Source organism: Chlorocebus sabaeus, chromosome 11 (genome assembly GCF_047675955.1).
Source record: "Chlorocebus sabaeus isolate Y175 chromosome 11, mChlSab1.0.hap1, whole genome shotgun sequence".
NCBI lineage: Eukaryota > Metazoa > Chordata > Mammalia > Primates > Cercopithecidae > Chlorocebus > Chlorocebus sabaeus.
The window spans coordinates 16,258,536-16,283,136 of NC_132914.1; the positions used below are offsets into that span (position 1 = coordinate 16,258,536).

At 39.2% G+C, this 24,601-nt stretch overlaps 1 protein-coding gene across 2 annotated transcripts in view; it reads left to right on the plus strand.

Moving 5' to 3' along the window:
- Nucleotides 1-24,601, plus strand: part of PTPRO (protein tyrosine phosphatase receptor type O) — a 271,904-nt gene that overhangs the window by 130,877 nt on the left and 116,426 nt on the right. For both annotated transcript variants that reach the window (XM_007967763.3, XM_007967764.3), the window contains exon 2: nucleotides 24,237-24,510. In XM_007967763.3, the coding sequence (XP_007965954.1) occupies nucleotides 24,237-24,510 (274 nt within the window). The remainder of the gene's footprint in view (nucleotides 1-24,236; nucleotides 24,511-24,601) is intronic.

Consider the following 24,601-nt stretch of genomic DNA (forward strand, 5'->3'; position numbering starts at 1 on the left):
ATTTTTTTCTTGTTGCTTTCAAAATTCTATTTATCTTTGGTTTTTGGACAATTTGATTATAATGCATCTCAGTGTGGATGTCTTTGGATTTATCTCATTTGGAGCTCTTAGACTTCCTTTTTAATCCAGATTTGGGTAATTTCCAACCATTATTTCTTTGAATAAGCTTTCTTTCCATTTCTATCTCTCTTCTTCTTGTGAAATTCCCATAATGCATATATAGGCCACTTGATGGTGCCCTGTAAGTCCCTTAAGTGAGCTTTTATCACTCTTTTTCATTTTCATTTTTTTTTTGGTAGTCTTTTTAAATGTTTTCTATCTCTTTGTTGAAATTCTCACTTTGTTCATGCATGTTCTATTGACCTCATTGAGCATCTTTCTGATGGTTATTTTGAATTCTCCATCAGAGACGTAATATATCTATATTGCAATAAGTTTGATTTCTGGAGATTAATCTTGTACTTTGTTTTGGACATATTTACCTGCGGGTTTTTCCCTTGGTTCTTTATTTTATCATATCTGGATATTAGACAAAACAGTTACGTCTTCCAGCCTTCATGGACTGGCCTCAAACAAAAGAAGACCTTCACCTATCAGCCTGACCAGAGATTCTGGGGACTTCTCAAATCTGCATGCTAGTCAAAACCACCAGCTATGTTCTTAGTAGCTCCCAGATGTCTAGAATATACTGGGTCTCATCTGCATTCTAAGACAAGTGAGACAGAAGCCAGTTCCTCAGGCAATCTCTAGAAGAATTGAAATGTTGAACATGTGGTCCAACACTTTCCTTCCTCAGGAAGTAGATGAGATCTATCATTTTTCTCCCACTTGCTCTGTGCTGAGCAGGACCCTCCCAGGTCTGTGATGGCTGCTGGCATGCTAGTTCAAACAGCCATCTTTATTTTTAGTAGCTCCAAGTGTCTAGAATATGCTGATTTTCATTTGCACTCTGAAACAGGTGAGACAGAAGTCAGATCCTTGGGCAACCCCCAGGAAAATCAGAATGTTGAACACATACTGTAGTTCTTTCCTTCCCTCTCCAGCGAGAACCTGGGAGTTGGGGGTTTCCTCCCAAGCATATGGCAATATGCTGAGGGTAGGGATTATGGTTAGAGGATCTCTCAAATTTTCCTATCGCTTCAATGTGGTTAGTTTTCTGTTCACCTCAAATCCACGAGCTTCTCAACTGGCTTCTGGATTTATTACAAAGGGAGTTGGTCTGTGTATGGTTGCTGAATCATTGGGTTTATGATGGGAAGGAAGATCCAAGTCTACCTATTCTGCTATATTGCTGATGTTACTCTCCTCTAATTCTTGAATGCCTTCTATGTAACAGAGAATTTTCATGCACATTATCTCGTTTCCTTTTCTTACAATTCTAAACACAAAGTTGACAAAAACCATATCATAAAGTATAAGATTTAGTAAAAACATAGGCTCAAAATTTTTAATCACAAAGCCGGTAAGAGGATTTGAACTCAGGTGCCCAAAGCAGAGTGTAGTGCTCCTCTACCCAGGGTGTCAAGGAGATGTGTCAATGTGTGGCACATGGTTTATGTTCCTTGGGCTTATTTAAAGCCTCTGAGCCTCATGTGTGTGTTGCTGTAGTTGTGGAAACCACCATCTTGCTAAGAAGGCTTCACACTGGATTGACAGCAAATTACCTTTTCCATTCATTCATCTATTTTCACACCGAAAATAATTCTCAGTATTTTTGAGTCAATAAACAAGAATGACTTGTTTATGCCGGGCTTAGGCCTAGATGGCTCAGGGTCTTGCTGATGGAACTGTTCATGCCTGCAAACTATGATATAAAAACTTTGAAAACTAAGGCCTTGCTACCAGCTTGTGTCTTGTGGACCAGCAGCATTAGCACCACATAGAAGCTTATTAGAAATGTGGAATTGCAGGCTGTATCCCAGACCTCCTGATTTCATATGCCTTTCAGTTTGAAAAAACCTTACTCTAAAGCACAATATACATTTTGATGCTTTTCTCATGATGTAATAATTTTCTAGTATGTTTGTGACTAAATGCAGTAAAGAAAGCCTTCAATTTCTTATTTTTCTATGTTCACTAATTTTAAAATAATAAATAATGAAGGAAGAGTCTTCATTGCCTCTTAGAAAACAATCACTTATTTACAACAATAGCTTTACAACTCCAACAATTCATCTAAATGCCCAATTTGCCCTGTACCTCTACAGCAGGCACACAGAGCCAACCCGGGTAAGCCATATTCTTTACGGGAAAAAAAAAGAGAAAAATAAGTTGATTTGGTAAGTTTATGAAGTTGAAACATTGTAATGGAAATACCACTGGACTGGGTTCAAGAAGACCTATGTTTAAGTGAGAATTTTCCTCAAACCGTCAAGATATTCTTGGACAGGACTCTTCCCTTTTCTGGGTCTTGGGTTTCCTCATGTATATTAAGAAGTTGGTACAACCTGGGTTCCAAGGCCTTTTCCCACTCAGAACACTTGCTAATTTTTCTTTAATAGATCTCTCCTTGTTCCCCTTGGAAACCAAAAATAAAATTCTCAGCCCCCCAACCATCTGAATGGACTTTCTCTTCAGCCAGGGCACTCTTAAATTTTAACCCGAAAGACCAGTTCTGGTCATGACAGGAATCTGAGGGTCAGACATGCCTCACTGTACCTCTCTGGTATTAACGTGAACACAGACTTTAAGCCTGATAAGAAACATTTTACAACCCAGTCTCTGAACCCTGCTACCTGAAGGCTTCCTCTGCAAATAAGAACTTTGGTCTCCACAATTCTTTATCTTAACCTAGACATTTCTTTCAATTGATCCCAGATCTTTACATAAACTCAACCAATTGTCAAGCAGAAAATTTTCACATCTACCTATAAGCTGGAAACACAAGCTCTGAGTCGTCCTACCGTTTGGGACCAAACCAATGTATTTCTTAAATGTATTTGATAGAAGCCTCATGTCTCCCTAAAATGTATACACCAAGCTGCACCATAACCACCTTGGACACATGTTCTCAGGGTCTCTCAAGGGCTGTGCCACATGGTCACTCATATTTGGCTCAGAATAAATCTCTTCAAATATTTTACAGAGTGTGACTCTTTTTGTCGACATCTTCATTTCCTCCACCACTGCTGTTTACTAGTCCAAATCATTCTTCCTTCATTTATTGCTACAGCAATCTGTTTTGTTGTTGTTGTTGTTTGTTTGTTTTTGTTTTGTTTTGTTTTTGAGATGGAGTCTCGCTCTGTCTCCCAGGCTGGAGTGCAGTGGCCGGATCTCAGCTCACTGCAAGCTCCGCCTCCCGGGTTCACGCCATTCTCCTGCCTCAGCCTCCCGAGTAGCTGGGACTACAGGCGCCCGCCACCTTGCCCGGCTAATTTTTTGTATTTTTAGTAGAGATGGGGTTTCATCGTGTTAGCCAGGATGGTCTCAATCTCCTGACCTCGTGATCCACCTGTCTCGGCTTCCCAAAGTGCTGGGATTACAGGCTATTTTTGTATTTTTAGTAGAGACGGGGTTTCACCATGTTAGCCAAGATGGTCTCGATCTCCTGACCTCGTGATCCGCCCGCCTCAGCCTCCCAAAGTGCTGGGATTACAGGCGTGAGCCACCGTGCCTGGCCTGCTACAGCATTTTAACTAGTCTTCTGATTCCTGCTCTCTTGGTTTCCTGCTCCCTCAATTCAACTACTCCTTCCTTTGTTCTAAAAAGAAAAGCTGACCATATTCGTCTTATGCTTGGAACACTTTAACCGCCCCAAGGCCCTTTCTGTTCCTTGAAGGTGCTATGCTCGTCTTCTGTCCCTGACCACACTGCTACCTCCCATCCCCTCTCGCCTGAAATACACCACACACACCAGCCTCTTTACTTAGCTGAGTGTTGCTCGTCTTTTTTCTTTTCAGATGGGGTTTCACCCTTGTTGCCCAGGCTGGAATGCAATGGTGCAGTCTCGGCTCACTGCAACCTCCACCTTCTGGGTTCAAGTGGTTCTGCCTCAGCCTCCCAAGTAGCTGGAATTACCGATGTGCTCCACGATTCCCGACTAATTTTGTATTTTTTCAGTAGAGACAGGGTTTCATCATGTTGGCCAGGCTGGTCTCAAACTCCTGACCTTAAGTGACCCACCTGCCTCGGCCTCCCAAAGTGCTGGGATTACAGGCGTGAGCCACCACACTCGGCCTTGCTCACCTTTTAGGCATCATCTTCACCATCACTGGGAAGATACTCTTGCTGCCATGGTGCTCTGTCCTTTTAGTCATAATATTTGTTGCTTCTTACTATTATTGCTTATTTGTAACTTATCTCCGTGTGGGCTGAGACCAGTTTCCCATGCTCACAATCATGTTCTTGTAGATAACACCAAGTAAGCACTAAAAATAATTGCTCGAATTGCCTATGCGAATTCTTGTCTCCCACTTCCTTTGTTGATTAAATAATAATAAGCTCTAAATATTGCTTTAAGGAATAGGTATAATTCACTCAAGACACGTAGAAAAATTCCTGGCATTTATTATTCACTTAATACATTCTAGCTATTACAATTGTTATTATCCTTTTCTCTCTTTAATTACAGCAGTCAGTATGGGCTTAATTATGATTACCTGATAACTAAAAATCTTCTCACTTTGAAGCTAAATGGAATACTTAAAAAAGTAGATGCATTAATCAATTAACCAAATGCATCAGTTTAATAGTATTTCTTACTCCAATGAAACAAAGAATCATACTGTTATATGCTATATATATAATTCATATTTATTATAAATTATGCACCAATATTGCAAAATAATGCATTTAATTATTATAAATATTATTAAATTCTTCTGAAAATGGTCTGTGATTTGTTTTCTCAAAGCTTAACTTAATGGGAAAGGCTTGAGAGAAATTGTCATTTTAAAGAAAATAAATCCTGGATACTTATGACCTAAAAGGAAATCTGGCATGCATCTCTTAATATTCTTAGAAATTACTCAAAGGTTCAGCTGTTATTAATTCATAACTCTTCAAAGTTATGAATCAATAGATCCTAAATCTCCACCCAATCTCCCACCCAATATTTGAATCTCCGTGGCACCACCTTAGCCCAGTGATTGAACAGTCACTGCATGGAAAGGGAGAATATTAAAGCTCTATTAGTTCCCATAGCAACATATGATTTATTAAGATTTTATCTATTTTTTTAAAGAATGCATTCTCTGCAAATCAGAAACAAATTATAACATAGTCATAGAAGAAAAAAAGGAAGATGGATGGTGGATAAGGAAACAATTGAGATATTTATATTAGTTTCTTTCTTTGTCAGGCACTAAATAATTATATAGGTAGGAGTTATGACCAGAAAAGATGCAAAATATCAGTCTTATTCTGTCACTATTATATCATTCAACATTACTCTTATTCCCAATTTGCAAGCTTTCTTCATTGTCTCCTAGCTATTCTTTGTTTATATTCTTTCTCTCCATCTGATTCCCCCTTCCTCCCTTTTTACCTTCATGCTTCTCTTCCTACTAGCTCTCTTTGTTTATCCAGGTATTCTTTCATTTCTGTAATACAATAATATGGTTTTACCTTAATAACCCAGAAACTGAACTATAATAATAATAAAAAATACTCTGATATAGGAGGGGTAGGCTGGAAAGCCACAGTGATAATATGTGGTTAAAGGCTCAAAACATGTAGGCTGGGTAGATGGATGGATAGATAAATTTAATTTTACAGATACTCCTCAAGTTCCAAACAGTAAAGTACTGTACTGTATACTGTGATAGATAATAGGTGAGGTCTCATTCTCTGTACTTCAATGGCTAAAATCTCCCAGAAATTTTATGTACAGAACTAACTAAACATAGCACAAAGGAAATGGTAAGAAACAATGCAAAGAGAGGAAGAAGTGAGAAAAAAGAGGCACAGCAGAAGACAGAAGGGGAATTTTGTGCAGGGAGGAGGAAATAGAAATAAAGTAGTTAACAAATGGAAAATTAACATGGACTACAAGAAAGGCATGTTTCAGAACTTCAAGCACATTAACATTGGTTTTCTTCAAATCGTGTGGATCCAACACACGGCCACTGGTGAAAATGCTGCATGCTATGACTTTATTAAGTTTTTTGTTGTTGTTGTTGTTGTTGTTTTATGAGACTGAGTCTCACTCTGTCACCCACACTGGAGTGCAGTGACATAATCTTGACTCACTGCAAGCTCTACCTCCTGGGTTTAAGGGATTCTCCCGCCTCAGCCTCCTGAGTAACTGGGAATACAGGCACATGCCACCACGCCCAACTAATTTTTTGGTTTTTTCTTTTGTATTTTTAGTAGAGAGGGGGTTTCACCATGTTGGCCAGGCAGGTCTCAAACTCCTGGCCTCAAGTGATCTGCCCTCCTTGGCCTCCCAAAGTGCTGGGATTACAGGTATGAGCCACTGCGCCCAGCTGACTTTATTTAGTCTTTATTATAAACTGAATAAAACCTTGGTAAATAGAGATATTTTGTTTCTTGTAACCTGGGTGGATTATTGTAAATTAGCATCATATGCTTGTTTCAGACCACCAATAACAGCCATCTTTATGAACAGAGGCTTTCAAATAATAGGCGAATGTGTGAAAAGAGACTTAAACATTTCTGTAAAGAATTCTATGAAAATTTTCAACATGGTCATTAGAATTTGTACCATTAAAATTTTTTAATAATAAAAATCACTTTAAAACATTATTTTAATGATACTAAATTTCTACTTTTTACTTTTTGAAATACATATGGTAGCAAGCAATGAGAAAGTATTTAATGATGACATGCCAATTAACAAGTTCAATATGTCAAGTAAAAGTAATAATGTTTCCTTAACACCAAATAGTACAGCATGATTTATATAAATGCCCATCCTTCCAAAGAATGGAACCCTTTCACATGGTGCAGTAAATTGAATACTGTCTTTTTACAGCTGTTCACAAAGACAAAGATATTTTTGAGCTTCATTTATAAAACATAAATATATTGTTGTTCCAGCCTTCTTGTAATTCAAAATAGCATCAGTGCTGGCTGAACATATTACTCATGCATTGGAAAGTTAGAAATGGTGACAATTTGAAGTTAACATTGTGAAATGAAGATGAATGTGCAAAATGTTCTAGCTTTATTCTGTTTTCTATGAATAATCTGAACATATTTCTTCTTTATATATTGGTTTAAGAAGATGTTATAAATACCTAACTTGGGGACAGAAGATTTTAGTAAAGAAGAAGAGACATTTAAAATTACTTCTACGTCTTACTCTAAGAACAATCTGCCAATTAGTAGAGCTGTATGTTTCCAGGTACAGAAAGATGTGTCCTAAGATTCAGACAGAAGGTTGTGAGTTTACAGGAAGAAAGAAACTGACTCCTTCTGGGGTGTCCTAAAGGCTTCTCACAGAAAGTGGTACTTAAATAGTGTCAGATATTTGAAGCAGGGACAGGCTATTTCAACAAGAAGGAATGCATAAATAGGACATAGGCAGGGAAGCAGCCAGGGCATATGGAGACTGAGGAGTTTGGCTGTTTAATGGAGTTCATGGAGGTTGTGACAGAGAAGTAGTGGCAGATAAGATGGATGGTAAATTGGGGGCTAATTGTGGAAGGTTTTGAGTGCTGAGTAATTTAGTTTTTATTTGGTAATGAATAAGAAACCCCACGGTTTATTTTTCCCTAAGTTTTAAAATGCTGAATACTCACATGATCAGAGCTGGCTATTTATCGGATACTTAGAATGCACCCAGCTATGTTAGGTGGTTTATAAATATTATCCAATATGATCATCACAAAATTATGGCTGAAAGATGTATTAACCCCATTTTTCAGATGAGAGAACTGAGTCTCAGGCCATATAATTTGCCTGTGTACAACAATCTAATAAGCAGATTTTTTAATCAAAATCATTTTGCTCATTACTCTATATAATCCTGTTGTTTTCATAATTCTATTGTTTTAACAAAATCCTGTTCCACTATAATCCCATTATGCTTCATAATCTAGTATTTTGAAGAAGATAAAAATAGAAAAGATTGAGAATATGTCAGAGGCTATTTTAATAGCACAAGAAGTAATTATTCTGATTCAATTATGTTTGTCACTAGTTCAAGTAACAGCAAATCTGAGTTATCATGGTTTCTGAAAAAATGCACATTGAAAAATTGTGTGATGGTTATTTTAGATTTTTAGCATGATGTTGAGGGTTCCTATGCAAAGGAAAATTTAAATTTGTTCTTTGACTGTTGGGTTTCTTATGTTATTCAGAAAGTTTGGCAATGCCTGTAATGGGAACTTTCCTAGTAATATGCATTAAACGTAATTTCCACTTTTTTAAACCATCAAAATTAAGCATATGGTGTGTGTAACATCTAAACTATGGCAAGCACCTTAATTACATTTTTTCATTTTAATCTCACAACAACCTTGTAATGTTGGTGTTCTTCTCCCATTTTATAGATGAAGAACCTAAGGCTGAGAGAAATTTTGTCTGTATACGACGCAACCAACATTCATATTCAGCTCTATTTGTCTTTAAATCACTACTGTTTCCACTACAGCCAATTGCCCTGTAACTCCTCATGTAATAAAAATGACTGATCTTAAAGTGATATTCATATCTCATGATTAAAAAAGAATAAGGAATCATCCGTGGCACAAACCTGCCATGCAGGGAGTGTAGAATCAGTGTTAATACACAGGCTTTGGGATCAAAGGAATGTGAGATTAACTCTCATATCCACCATCTTAAAGCTGTGTGGCCTTAGATATATTACTTAATCTTTCAGAGGCTGGACTGCTAATCTGAAAAGTGCAAATAATAATATCTACTTCAGGGAGTTGTTAAGAGGATTAAGTGAAATAATGCCTAAAAAGTACTTAACACAAAGTAGGCTCTTAATAAAAGCAAGCTCTAGGTGCATAGCACACTATGCTATTTCCTTGATTCTCATAGCTTCATCTCTGAGTCAATCACTTCCAAATATTAGATTCAGACCTCTCTTCTGAATTCTGGATCCATGTATCCCATCACCTACTTGGCATTTGCGCTTGGATGCCCACAGGCATCTCATATTTTGTATACATCAAACTGAACTAATGATATATGTCACCCTCCCTCCTTCCCAGCTAGTATCTGCTCCCCTGCAGTTGGTTTTTTTTATGGTAGTGAGGTAGGGGTGAGTGTGTGTGTGTGTGTGTGTGTGTACAAATCAACACTGTAACCAGCCCACAACTAATCCATTCTTAAGTAACTCAGTGCTAAGGGATATGCCTTCTAAATTCCGCCCGATACCACCCTAGTCTTAGTGGCCATAATTTCTCTCCTAGCCTAATGCAGTCACATCCACTGCTGCCTACACCCACCAACCAGTTAGTCATACTATAACAAGAGGGACCTTCTTAATGCCCCTTGAGTTTTAAGATTGGCTTAAAGTCTCATTCCACTTTGATGGAAATCCAAAATCCCCCTTGGAGTTTTTGTTAACTTGGTATAAACATTCATTCTTATAAATTCTTCTTCCCTCAGGAGCCAACTTCCACAAATACTGCTTCTGTGCCCTAACACCTCCAGATGAAACTCAGCCCCTTCTACAAGTTCCATGGATGATCCACTCATACAAAGCACTTGTGAGCATAGCCGACTTTAGTGACCATTGGGACTCAGGGAGACGGAGAACTATTTGCTATTCAGAATGTGAACTCCAATGGTGCATTAGGTATTTCCAGTCTTAAATGTCCTCTGCCCTCCTCACCATCTGGATGTTTCCATTGGCAGATTGCCCCTTCTTCATCCCAGCATCATACCATCTTGGGGGCTCTTATCTTATACCCTTTCTTTATTCCAGATTTCTTTATTCTTTATTCAAATCCTTTGTGATTTGAATCCCAGTTTGGATGTCTGGTTTTTGTTTGTTTGCCTGGGTTCCTCAACTCACACCATCAGTATTTCCTTCTATCCCAAGTGGTTGGTTACCAAGTATTTTTCAAATAAAAGTTCCCATCCCCAATAGGAATTCTGGAGCCAGCAAGTAACATAATAAACTTTTTGCTTCTATTACAGAATGTAAATCAGATCATCCCACTTCCCTGCCAAATAGCCTGTAAGTGGCTTCCCATTGCCTTTAGCATAAAGCCTCTAACTTTTTTAAAAGGGTCTACAAAGTTTCCCATGATGCCTCCTCTACTGGCCATTCTAATGTTGTTTTGGTTTCTCATCCACATTGTGCTTTCTCCAGCACCCAGGTCTTCATATTCACTGTCCTTAGGTCCTGTTCTTTCTCCAACTCATCATCAGGTCAACTCTTACCAGCCCTTAGGTCTCTGCCTAACTAGCACTTACTCTAGGCTAGAGCCACCTGCTAGGAGCTCCTTGATCATCAGGTATTTCTTAACAATGCTTTCTCCACTTGCAGTTATCTAGTTATTTAAAATAATGTATTTCCTCTCTCCCCACAGACTCAAAACACTACTAGGACAGAAACCAGATTTCTTGTCTTAACTATCACATTCTCAGCAAGAAGCATACAGCAGGCACTTAATTGTTAAAAACTATCTGAAGGTAAACGTTGAGTCAAGCATCTGTGTAAAGTATTGCCCTAAATCTCCCTTAACTTCTGGGCTTTAATTTATTCTGCATATATAGGGATCAGTCTTTCAGAAGACCCCGAAAACCTTAGTGAAGGTGGAGGGCTCAATAAACTATTTGCTTTAAAGCTCTGACAATTTTGTTGTTGCTGATATTAACAACTCAACAAGAAGGGGAGTTAAAGGGCAGTGCGTACAAAAGGTCACAAGTGTACTGCCTAAATATGCTGTGAGCTTCGTAAGTAGGCTGCACTCTTGTTCGCTATCATCAGGATTTAATTAACTGGTGTCACAGCTGAATTGACATTTCATGCCTGTGGGGAAATTTGACGGAACTCATCCATTCCAAAATAAATGATTAGCACCACCGTCTTTCACATGATCTTTCAATAAGTGGGACAGCTACATTTTCACAACTTGCTGGGGAAAAACCATTTTCAAACTCGAAATACCAGTAAGCATGGAAAAGAAGGATAGGAAATAATAAAGTCAAGCAAAATGATACTTGTGGGCGCTTCATTTTATGAAAATAAAACTTGTTTCAGAGGCAAAACGAACCTGTCAGGAACCCCTGTTTTTCGTAACAAATTATGCCAGAAGAATGTTGCAGTTTTGGAATTTGCCTGATCACTGAACTGTTGAGAACAAATGTATTTTTATGGGTTCCTGGGTTGTGGACCAACCCCCTACCCAGTCAGTCACCAGCCAAGCACAGCTTCCAAGTCTTTAAACTTCTCAGCACAGTAGGCCCTAAAACTGTTCCCATGGTAACCTTCCATCAAACAGGTGAGCTGTAAAACAGGTGAGCTCAGGCTGTTATTTGCAGGCAAAACGAGAAAAATACTGGCTGCTCTTGTTCGTGATGCCACAAAGAGAAGTAATACTGCTTACTGAATAAATAGACTGAAAGTCGGAATAGTTGTTGAACCAATTAGGAATCATGGCATTAGTGTCCTGACCAAAAAAATAATAATAATACAGCTTCTAAAATGTATACGTCTCAAAGAAAATCAATGAGAAAACAGATCACAAATTGTGTAGAAACATTAGCCATTGTTTTTGGAGGATCTCCTAATATCGGGTCCTTGGATGGAAAATTTGCATATATGATTTCATTTGTCCCTAACCCCCCGAAAAACTGTCATAATAAACTTTTAGTATTTCCGTGATTTACCTTAAATAACTGAGGTTCCAAGAATAAAAATGAGCGACTGTCATTTAAGTAGGATTTGAACCCGGGTCTCTGTGTCTCCAAAATTTCTGTTTTTTTCATGATGCTGCACTTTTTGAGCATTTGTCAAGCATATTCTAAAAGAAGTCAGTCACAGTTTATGCTGAGGGAATTTGCCACCAATTAAGTACAGATGTGAAAGGCGGCATTTGGGAAATCATCTTGGCTCCAGGATCTTACAGTCTGGGGACCGTAGTATAATAGAGTCACAAAATCTGTAGTTATAAGAATTGCCTTGAGTGCTGTCTCCTCCACAATATAATAGGGTAGGCTTGAGAAATCCATTAAATTTTTTGAACCTCAGTTTCTTCTTCTGTGAATTGAGATAATAACTTAATGGAATGTTCTGAGAATCAAAGGAGAAAATATATTTGAAAGTGCTTTCTAAAATATAAAATGTGATATATGAGTATTAATATTACCCTACATATCACATAAAATCTTGGCACATCTCTTTGGCACAACAGTTTCTTTTCACTTAAAACTGGCCAGTTGAATTCTTTCCTCAAGCGTGTTTTATTTAATCTTCAAAATTAAGAGTTGTGCAGAGCTTCCAGTCTGAGTTCATTTTAGAAGTCAGGAAATAATTGTTACATTATTATATATATTGAACTGTCATTATACATATGCACACACATATGGCAACTTGATAAGAAAACATCATTTGTATTTATTTTAAATTAATGCTTAACTGGTGACAGACTTTAGCTATCACCTACACTCTTGTTGGGCCAAGAAAATAGTGTATGATTTAGAAATTGAAGGACAAAAGATGAGTAATGGTCAAGGAAATGGCAGTGCAAGGAATTCAAGGGCTGTAATCTGGCAGCCTACAGGCTGGGGCTGACCTGCCAATGTATTTTCTTTGGCCAGTAGGGGTTTATTTTGTTGTAATTGTACTTTTTGATGATGCTCTTAAACAATGCATGTACCCTCCAGTTTGGTAACATTCCATCATTTGTAACCTCTTATACCTGGCTGCCTCTCACATGTACATTACCTGCCTGACAGCAATAGGAAGTTGGGAGTCCCTTTACCAAATAACAGGCAAAAGAGATGAGTCTTCTTCATTCTGAAACCGTAAAGAATGATGGGAGGCTGAGGTAGGCAGATTGCTTGAGCTCAGGAGTTTGAGACCAGCATGGGCAACATGGTGAAACCCCGTCTCTACAAAAAATACAAAAAAAAAAAAAAAAAAAAAAAAGCAGACTTGGTGGTGCATGCCTGTGGTCCCAGCTACTTGGGAGGCTTACCGAGATCTACTCACTGAGATCCGGCCACTGCACTCCAGCCTGCATCTGACCATTAAACCAGGAAAGACTGAACTACACTGGGCTCAGGCACCAAATCCCACAGGAGTAGAGAACTGGCATACTGTATCTGAAGAGATACATTTAGGATACATATTAAAAAGTCTAATGTTACACAGCCGGTTGTAAATATTCTAATTCAACAAGCATTTAAGAACCTGCCATACGAGCTTCAGGAAAGTTCCTGGCACACAATAAGTACGATGTAAGTGGATGTTCTTTGTTATGTCATCATCATCCTTATTATCATCATTGCTATTATTATTGGTCAGACACAATTCTAGGAAGGGCAAAGTCTCCTAACTCCTGTTTTCCTCTTTACTCCCAAGGAGAGGGTATCCCCAGTGTTCTGCTCAGTTTCTGATGCATGCTTGTTGCCCAAAATATATCTGAGGAATGACTGCATAAATAATGGAAGATTAGAGAGAGGCCGTCCCTGGCCCTTGAGAACAACAGTCAAAATCTGTTCTGACAATTTCTGAGAGCTGTGAATAATTCTAGCCAAGTGTCAGAAGGAACCTGGCAAGTGGAGCTCTGGGACTGTGATTTTCCTGAAGGAACTGAAAAGAAAGAATACCTGGGTGGAAAAGGTATCCTGGTAGCTGGACAGGAAGGATGTTTAGTGGATGCATTATGTAATGTCTGCAGAGAATCATGGCCATAAGTGCTACGTAAGCACCGAACATCATTAATATTACTATTTAAAAGAATGGAGCAGCCTATTCCTTCCTAGGTGGTAACCTGAGCACAGCAAGATTTTACTAAGCCTGATCATTTATTGGGTTGCCAGCTGGAGCACTGACCATGCTCTGGATGTACGTCACACAGCCTGATTTGGTGCAGCCAGCACTGGTTCTGACTCAGCATCTTACCTGCCTGAACTATTGCAACACCCTCCTTCCTGTCTATTGGCCTTACATCAGCCCAGTCAGCCTGTTATTCTGCATACTCCTAATTATATAAGTCTTGCTAAACTGTAATCGAATCATATCACTTTCCTGCATTACAACAGTTCATGACTTCCTTTGGCCTAAAAAATGGCCAAACTCCTTAGCAAGGCGCATCTTGGTCTTGGGCCACCAGCACTCTATTCTGAGCATCCTCCGTTGATCTAAACACTCTAGCGGTCTCTGGATGCTCTTCCCTCTTAACAAGTGACTTTTCTGACCCGTGTTCCCCTGGCAAACTCATGAGCATCTTTCAAACATCACTTGCTCCCTGAAGCCTTCCCTCACACCCATCTGCAGAAGCAGAATTGAGGGCCTTCTTGTCTACATGTCTGTGGCACTGAACAGTTCTCTTGTATTGGCCAGGATATTTGGATGCAAATCTTGGAAGTCTAGATCAAACAAATTAAAGAATATGTTGGGATTTATTCACTCGTGTCACCAAACTGCACAGTGACTGGGTCTTTGGATGAGTGTGACCAGGGCCTCAGACCAAATCAGGGAGTCTACCACTAGCAACTATCTTCATGGGGCAGAAATGACAAACACTTCAGCTCTGCATTCATACATACTTAAAGCCAGAGAGGAACAAGAGCTCCTTCCCATGAATTCTAGTTATAAAACTTCAGAGGAACCACTCTGGATGGCCTGGTTTCATCCACATGAGCATCACAGGAAGGGGACCAGGTGCCATGATTCCCCTAGACTGCTTCAAGGTACCTGCTCAGACCCAGTAGCATGATTAGCAACCCTCGTCAGGACCTCATTAGATTGAGAGTAGGAAAGAAGCAGTGTCCCATAAGAAGGTGCAAGCTCAGATAGAATTTCAGACAGGCAGAAGAGTAGGTGTCATCTGGACTGTTATTCAAATTCGATAACTAATAACACTTCAGATCCTAACTGTGTATTTGAGTTTTTGAGTTTGCCTCTCACTACAGAGTGAGCTCCTAGAGTGTAAGGAGGCACATCTGACTCAGGTGCCTCTGCTCTCACCTAGCATGATGCCTGGTGCCGGGTTGCCACTTAGCTCATGCCTGTGTGTTCTTGAATTAACAAATGGATAGCTCTCCAATGCTCTGTGAACAAAACATCCAGTGAACATAATTACGGAATTCTGTAGTGTTTGGAAGTTAGTTAAACAAATGTTTATAGAACTGCTATAATTTAAAAGACATCGAGTAACTCACGCCTGTAATCCCAGCACTTTGAGAGGCTGAGGCGGGCAGATCACCTGAGGTCAGGAGTTCGAGACCAGCCTGGCCAACATGGTGAAACCCCATCTCTACTAAAAAATACAAAAATTAGCCGGGCATGGTGGTGGGCACCTGTAATCCCAGCTACTCGGGAGGCTGAGGCAGGAGAATTGCTTGAACCCGAGAGACAGAGGTTGCAGTGAGCTGACATGGTGCCACTGCACTCCAGCCTGGGTGACAGAGTGAGACTCCATCTCAAAAAAACAAAAAGAAAAAAAAAAGACATTGAGTGACTCAAAACTAAAATATAACACAATAATCTTTGAAATACAACTAGTATTTATTGAGTTCATAGTGTTAGCATTTTTACGGAAGACATTTAATCCTCACAAAAATTCCATGAGTTTCAGGAATTAGCCCTATTTTATAATTTAAGAAGATGAAGTTAAGAGATCCTTGGACTTCCCCTAGTTCTCACAGGTAAAAGGCTACAGAGGCAGAATAGAAACCCAGGCCTTCTGATCTCAAGTCTGTTGCCTTGCTCTTAAGCCAATTATTTAACCTGTCTGGGTAAAATGGAGATAACAACACTGGTTTCTAAGGATTGCTGTGAGGAGTAAAAGAAAAAACATATATAAACAAATGAGCACATAGCCTGGTCCAGATGAGGGGATTAATAGACAATAGTGCTATATTTGTCAATGATGGTGGGCGATTTCCTTTGATTCTGACTGGTACATATCTCTGGCCAGTTTGGGTCCTTGTCCCACAGCCCAGGGACTCGTCCTGTGTTAGTCACCTCTTCAGTGTTACCCACTCTGTCTCTAGTAGCTTCTCTCTCCGAAGACTGCTTCTAGAACAGGTCACAGGCACCTGGGTTCCCCCTTCATGCTGAAGCCAAGTCCCCAGCCCCCTTTTGCTGCCTCAGTTAGCTGGCCCCACTGGTTATGGAAAGATAAGTACCAAGAGGCATAAGGATATATGGATCCTAGACCTCGTCCTGACATCAATTAGCTGTATGACATTTGCACCGCTGTTCTCTCAAGCATACAATGAGAGCTGGACCAGAGAAATCACTACATTAAATTTGTTATGTAAAGGAAATTTCAGCAAAAATATTTTTCCTGCAGAGTCAAGCAATACTATTACTTCGTCTCAAAAAAGTTTTACATTTTTTTTTACAGTAACCAAGTAGATCAGCATCGGACTTGCCTACATTTATCAGATCAATTTCTATTACTTTTAACTGTTCCTTCCTGCTCTACTTCTCAGTAGGGATTACGTGCCTGCAGCATACTCTCGGAATTTTCTCCTGAACATAGATTCCAGGAAAAGCTAAGGTAAAGACGACAGAGTAGAAAGCAAGCGCACAGATGACACTTCTTTTAGGCGCACTGCCTAGATCTCACTTGGCCTGCTGCCTTCCTCTCATTAGTTGCACCAACTGAATCTGATTAGCCCACTCTGATTTATTTTTGGCAACCTGGGAGTGCATGGGCCAATGCTTATTTTCATGGCTGATACAATCATCCCCAAAGCTGTCGTTAGCATTTGGAAGATTAGTCCCTTTCTCTGGATGATTTTACTGCCTAGGAAGCATCATGACACACATTAGACATATATTTCTTAAACACTTTACAAAATTGAGTCTATTTACTCCTCTTCTTATTATCACAACCACCTTCCGTTATTGGCTGCTAAAACATAGAGAAAAAATTATTGATAATTACATATTTGATACTTATAAACTTATTATTTTCTGAGTTAGTGAATCACCCGCTATAATCAATAAGAATTAAAAGCCAGATTTCAATGCTACTGGATACTCAGTGCCAGAGTTGTCTACATTTTGCTTAATAGACTTTCCTCTTATGCACCAAACAGTACTATCTGTGTGAAAAGTGAATAATTAGGAAATACAAATATTTTCTCCTAAAAATGCAACTTTCAGATATGAAGCACAATGTCCATATGATTTCTATTTATATTTGTTGACAGTAAGATTTATTAGTAAGGATCATTATTTTTAGGTCTTTGAGATACAAAAATTCTGAGATTCCAAATAAATCCTAAAGTACACTTAGTATAAAAAACATTATCATGAAAAATGAAACACTTTGGCAAATTTTCCAATAGGTTAAAAGTAAAAGGATTTTTTCATCAGCTCTCAGTTAATTTGAAAGCATATTTATAATCAGGATTCCCCATTCACTAAGCATTTCATAAGTAAAAAACCACTGACCACCACCAAACTTGCAGCTTCTGGAGGCAGAATTTTGGATCCCCAGTACTTAGCAGACTGTGTGATTCTTAGTAGGTTCTTAATTTGTATCGACTAAATGAGTATTTCAATTAGTAACTTCTGTCATGGGTGTGATTACTCTTTCTTTACCTGCTTCCCAAGTCTTCTCTATCCAATGAGGACATCCCAGCTGTTCCAGATACCCTCTTGTAAAGTCTGTCTATAGAAGATTCTAAGGAAAGCAAAAGGATAGAAGAGAAGAAAAGATAAAATTTGCAGAGAGAGAAGTTTAAAGAGAGAAGGGCACTATGATAGGGGAAAAATGAGAAGTTTAAGAAGTATTGCTGGAGACCTCAGGTGCACTAGTTATTTGGGGTCTACTTTGTTTGTTGTTGTTGTTGTTGTGCCAGAATTTTAGAAGTATTTCAATGCTGATGAATTTTCCTTAAGAGGAAGTGAAGATGAGGAGGCAGAAGATGTTGAGGCCAACCTACATATTACTTGTGTTCCCTACTTGATCCTGGCAATGTATTCACTGTGAGCTAAGGGAGGGCTCTTTTTTTGCTTAGGAAGGCTAGAGGGAGGGCTCTTTGCTTTCCTTAGGAAATACATTATATTCCCCACACTAAAGTAAGCTGATGATGCTAGAGGAAGAATTGGTGTGCCTAGTAAACAGAGGATCCAACTCCATCGGGTCAGCTGTAGCAGCAAGGGTATGGGGGCATTCAGGAGCAGCAGGAGTTAGCTTCAGAGCACGAGTGGGAACAAAGTGGCAGGAACAGGCGCACCCTTGGGCAAAGTAGCCCACCAGAACAGGGGCTGATGACTTCACTAGACTGTCAAGTGCCCCCGCTGCACTTTGGGCCTGTCCATCATAAGCACACGTTGTGCTGATGGTAGCCTCCATGGCACCATCACAGGGATGGGAGGGCATCCCATCTACCTTTGAGGCCTGGAACCTCTGGGTACATGGGTATCTCTTGCACACCTGTGACCCAGCACCACACTATACACTCATCAACAAATGTTCCTCACCCATGCGCATTGCTCAGGGCTTGCTCCTGGACTGCTGGCACCGCCCTGCTCCACCAAGCAGGGGACAACCCTGACCCAGCTCTTTTATACTTCTGATGGCCAAGAAAATTGTTCCCCACATTCTCAATTCATTGTTCACACCCACTATTGATTCGACGCCCCCTTGGGACACTGACAGAGCAAAGCTGGAGGGTATGGGTACAACAGCAGACTGCTCATAGAGCCACGAACCATTAACAATGCAATACTTCTAGATTTGGTGCAGGAGGTTAGGATGTCTGTGATCCTCAGCTAATAGGTTTTAAAAGAAAGTATAGTAAGGGAAAAGAGATCATGCATCTATGATAGCAACTTGGACCTTTCTAGTCATATTAAGGGTACCGACAATTGCTTGAATTACTAATAGAAGTCTATTAATTTCAAATCTTAGTTGACGAAATGCTACAGTTGAAAATGTCAAGTTTCTTTAAACATATTCTACAGGTGAATGATCCTGACTTAGTCAGGTCTTAATGTGCATTGGTGTTAATCCCGATTTACATTATACAGGTAATAATCTAAGATCATTTTTTCTTTTTAAGCATTAGGAACCTTTGTGCATGTGTGTTTAATTTGGGTATGGGGAAGGGAGAAGAAACAGTTAGAGAATTTTGTTCACCCTATTGGCAGAAAAGGGCCAACAGGCACAGGTCACAACCACAGGCAAAAGGAGGTTATAGTAGCCTATTATTAAATTTAATTTTTAAAAATACAAACCCTTCTCTCACGTTCACCCACTTCGAGGAGGAACAGAAGATCCCCAATCCCTGTATTCTAGGGTTTCCATATGTAAAGGCTGAGATGGTGAGGGTAAGAATTAAAAAATTATTTATGAAGGGGAAAAAGACATCTGTTGCTACCTTAACCTTCAGACACTCCCATCCCCAGCCCCTTTTGCTTCTTCAGAAAGAGCCCCTGGGAATCAATTTGAGTATAGAACAAGCCCTTCCTCTAGAGGGGCACTTAAACCCCAACATGGTATTGGAAGCTCTGGGGTTAACTGAGGAAGAGGGGGAGAATGGATAGCACCTCAACCTAGCAGGGGAGAGTGTCTGCCCTTCATTACCATGTAGTCAGCCAGCTGGACAGACGGCAGCCAGTGCCTCAATTGCTACCATCTAATAATGACTTTTTCCTTTCATGTGTTGTCTTCCCCAGTATTTCATAGAGTCTCCCTCGCCTCCACTGGAGACACTAGGTTTCTTGATCTTTTCTTCAAAGAGAAGGGAGGGGAGAGGAGGTTGAAGGTGGGGCAAAGCCCATCTCATCTCTTCTTCTAAGTCGGAGCATTTGCTCTCCTAAAAGGAACCTAGAAGGGAAGTTCTCCAAGTTCTTGCTTAGAGAGGAGCAGATTTCTCTCCCTCAGCAGAGGAACAAGACAGTAGCAGAACACACTGGTCTTGATGAGTGATGCCATCAGTACTGAGTAGCAGGGAGGGAGATTTCAGGAGGCAGGGAGGTAGGGCACATCTGGCACTGGTCTCACCCTGATGCAGAAGACTAGCCCTGCACTGTTCTCCTCTTTAGATGAGTATGACGATCACCACGATCCTGTTCACTGTAGCTGAATGTGTGGGAAGACCAGGCACCCATGAGGCAAGGGGTCTTCCCTCAGTCTTGGTGTGGAGGCAGCACATTACTTGAGCCCTAAATATTTTTAAATTCCTTTCGGTTGTGTGACCGTATTCTTCAGGACATTGGGTAGGACTAAATGACTGAAGATGAAACCAAATATGTCTATATTGCAAAGATTCTCTTGATTTTTTTAAAAAAGGCCTTTGAGTAACACAGAACTATGTTCGGTTCTAGAATTACTTTTTTTTGTTTCTATTTCTCTGGTGAAATTTTCTACCCTTTCATTCATTATGAGCATACTTTTAGTTTATTAAGCATAGTTATAATATCTGATTTAAAGTACTTGGCTACATCCAAAACCTGGATTTTCTCTTGAAAATGTGTCACATTTTCTTGGATCTTTGTATATGGACTAATTTTGGACGATTTCTTGAATATTGTGAGTATTATGTTATAAAGACTGTAATATTTACGTTTCATGATTAAACTAATATTTTAGTCTTAGCAAGAAATTCACTTGGTTGGATGAAAACTACACATGCTTTTTTGTGGGTGGTAGCTTGAACCTTAGGACCATTCGTTTAGCTTTGGCTGGGTTACCTGCAGCCTGACCACCCCATGAATGGCTCAGGAATCAGCCTGAGGTTTGGACAGATTTTAGGACCCCCTCGTTTGGGCTCACTCCTTTTCAGGATTACCCACTCACTTTCCATTAGTGGTAGTGGCCAAGATTCTCTTATCTTTTGCCTCAGGCCAGAAAGACTGAGATTTTGTCAGAGTTTCAGCTATCTCACACTGTGCTAAGTGAAGCCTCTGCCCTCTGGCTATAAGCTGAGATAGAAGATGGATGGATGGACAGGTGGGTGGATGGATGGATGGACAGACACACAGACACAGACAAACACAGATAGATAGATAGATAGATAGATAGATAGATAGATAGATAGATAGATAGATAGATAGATAGAGAGATAGAGAGAGAGATAGATAGATAGATATAAAAATAACTCATTCTGTGCCAATACCTTCTGCCAAGTGTCAACTTCCCTCCAAAAATCTCTGCTTTGTTCATGATTCAGTCTTTAGTTGTTTATTTGGTAATTTGTCCAGAGTGTATGGTTATTATTTGCTGGAGGAACAGTCAGAGAGGAACTTTCATGGCCATAACTGAAGCAGAACTTGCAGAAGCATAATTCAAAAGAAAGAAAAGGGCAATGGAGAAGGGAAAGAGCTAGCATTTGTTAAGCTCCATGTATAGGCAACACATTAAATACTTTTTCTGTTCTTTTTCTGTTTGCTTATGTTTTATCCTTCTTGCCCAAACAGTGAAATGCTCTTACGAACTTTAGGCTAGCCTCACAATTCCACCTGGACCACTGGCAATATAGCATGGCTCATATTTTGTGTTTGATCCCAGAAGTACATTGCTCAATGTTACAAACATGCCCCTGTGTCTGGAATAACTGCCTTGATACATTCTCCTAGAATTTTTCTAGGACGCCGCAGCCTCACGCATATTTTTTCAAAACGTGTAATTTCACCAGCATAGCTGAAACCAAGAACTTCCCTAGAACCTAAGTGTCAAAACGACTTTCATTCATTATTGACTCCTTCACAAGATGTTTATTTTGTTTATTACATGACATAGTCCAATAAAGGGACATTTTAAAAGTTCATTCTCAATGCCTAGCTCACATTACAGAAATCTGCCTAGGATCACCCACATCAAAAGCACTTAGCATATACCAGGTACTGATCCTAGAGCTGGAGACGCAGCTGGAAATAACATGCAGTTCCTGACTTTAGAGGACTTATGGTCCAATATGATGAGATTATCGGGAACACAATTTAGTCTATTCAGTGTTAAGACAGAATTAAATTTGTTTATGCCAGACATTCTTTATAAGTACTAGAGCCTGTAAACACTGGATTTCTAAAAATAAAATAAGAAGAAAAAGTCAGTACATTTTTTGGTCTATAAAGCCTCTTGGAGAGTAGTGATGTATACTGTGTGCTTCATTTGGTTGCTGAAAATATGTGAGAAACCAAAATCAATAAGTTAAACTGTTGGTGGAAATGTAAATTAGTTCAGCCATTATGGAAAACAGTATGGAGGTTCCTCAAAAACCTAAAAATAGAACTACCATATGATCCAGCAATCCCACTACTGGGTATCTATCCAAAGGAAAGGAAATCAGTATGTTGATGATTTCTCTGCACTCCCATGCCTATTGCAGCAGTCTTCACAGGAGGCAAGATACAGAATCAGCTTAAGCGTCCATCAGAGGGTGAATGGATAAGGAAAAGATTATGTTTGTATATATATGTATATATATATGGAATATCATTCAGCCTTAAAATAAAAAGGAAATTGTCATTTGCAACCACATGGATGGACCCAAAGGACATTATATCAAGTAAATAACCCAAGCACTGGAAGATAAATACCACGTTTTTACTCACATGTGAATGCTAAAAAAAACTTGCAAGTTGCTCTAGCAGAAGTCATTACTAGAGTCAAGGAAGGGAGAGAGAGGGGGACAGCCAAAGGCTGGTTAAGGGATACAAAAGTATACCTACACAGGAGGAAAAAGTTATAATGCTCTATAGTACTATAGGGGGCCTATATTAACACTTCATCATGTATTTTCAAATGGCTAAAAGAGCAGATTTTAAATGTTCCCAACACAAAGAAATGATAAATACTTGATGTGGTTGATATGCTGATTACCCTGATTTGCTCATTACACAATGTATATATGTATCAAAATATCACATGGTACCCCACAAAGATGTAAAATTGTTATGTATCAATTAAAAATAAGAAAACCAAAATCAATAAATTGAGTAATTTGTTAGAGGCAAATGCCCATATATCATTGATTCAATCAGCCATTCCTTCATTGATGTAACAGAAACTTACCAGTTATGTGTTATGTATTATGTGACAGACTCGGTGTTAGGAAAGTAAATTAGGAGATGAAGACAAATTAACACGTGGAACAATAATTAGGCTGATTTTTTGTACTTGTGACCATGGGCAAGTGACTTTATCTTTGAGCCTCAGTTTCCTCAGCCACAAAGTGAGATTAAAAATAACAATACCTATATCAGGAGGTTATTTTCAATATTAAATGTGATATTTTTATATACAGAGCACCTGGCATAGTGGTTGGATCCCAGTAGATTCTTAATGAGTTTCAGCAATTTTTCCATCCTGCTACTATAGAAGAGAAATTTGAGGCGCATTGCAATGAGTAACTTACTCACCCGGGACACTACACACCTAGAAGATAAATTAAACACAAGCCTGTGGTACAAAGTACATGAGTCTTGTTTGAGACCAGAAAGAAAGATTAATTCTGCCTGTGGAGTCTGAGACAGAATCAGGGAGGAATATTTAACCAATTCCATGGATGACTTTCCAGATATTGTCCATAAACATATATCTGGAGACTTGGAGCAAAGTTTTTAAAAAGTCCATCAACTGCTGATCCCGTAGACACCTTCAGATCTTCCATCTGATCTCTTCCTCACTAATATAGCTTCCTTCATCTTTAAGAGATTATGCTGGTTAATCTTTAATGACAAGGATCAACACCAGTTTCTCAATCCTGACTTTTTTATCATCTTCAGAACTAGCAGGTGAGAGGAAAGAGAGGAAATAACTGCCTTGATATGTTCTTCTAGCATCACTCCCTCTGAAGTAAAAAGAGTACTTCTTTAAACCATGTAACTTTGCCAGCACAGTTGAAACCAAGAACTTCCCTAGAACTTGAGTGTCAAAATGACTCATTCAGTATTTAATCCTCCACAAGATGTTTGTTTATTACATGACATTGTCCATAAACTGGAAGCAGCTTCAGTGGAAAAAAATCCTCAAAGTAAAACCCTGAGAAGATTATTAGTCCTAAGAAGGATAATCTCTTTCTGATTTTCCTTGTGTAACTAAAATAGCTATGTAACTCTACTTTAACATTAGTTTATGATATACAATAATATGTAAAAATTATCTTAGTATGACTTTATTGCCAATTATCTGAATATAACCTCCATCTCTTTTTTCTCTTTCTTTCAACAGAACGCTACAGCTTTCCATGTAACTGTCCAAGATGATAATAACATCGTTGTCTCATTAGAAACTTCAGACATCATCAGTCCAGCATCTGTGTATGTTGTGAAGATAACTGGTGAATCCAAAAATTATTTCTTCGAATTTGAGGAATTCAACAGCACTTTGCCTCCTCCTGTTGTTTTTAAGGCCAGTTATCATGGCCTTTATTATATAATCACTCTGGTAGTGGTAAATGGAAATGTGGTGACCAAGCCATCCAGATCAATCACTGTGTTAACAAGTAAGCATCATGTGTAATATTATCCCGTTTCTTCTTATTGTTCCCCTGTTTCTTCTCATGTGGCTCAAATTGAGAGAAGCCACCCAGAATG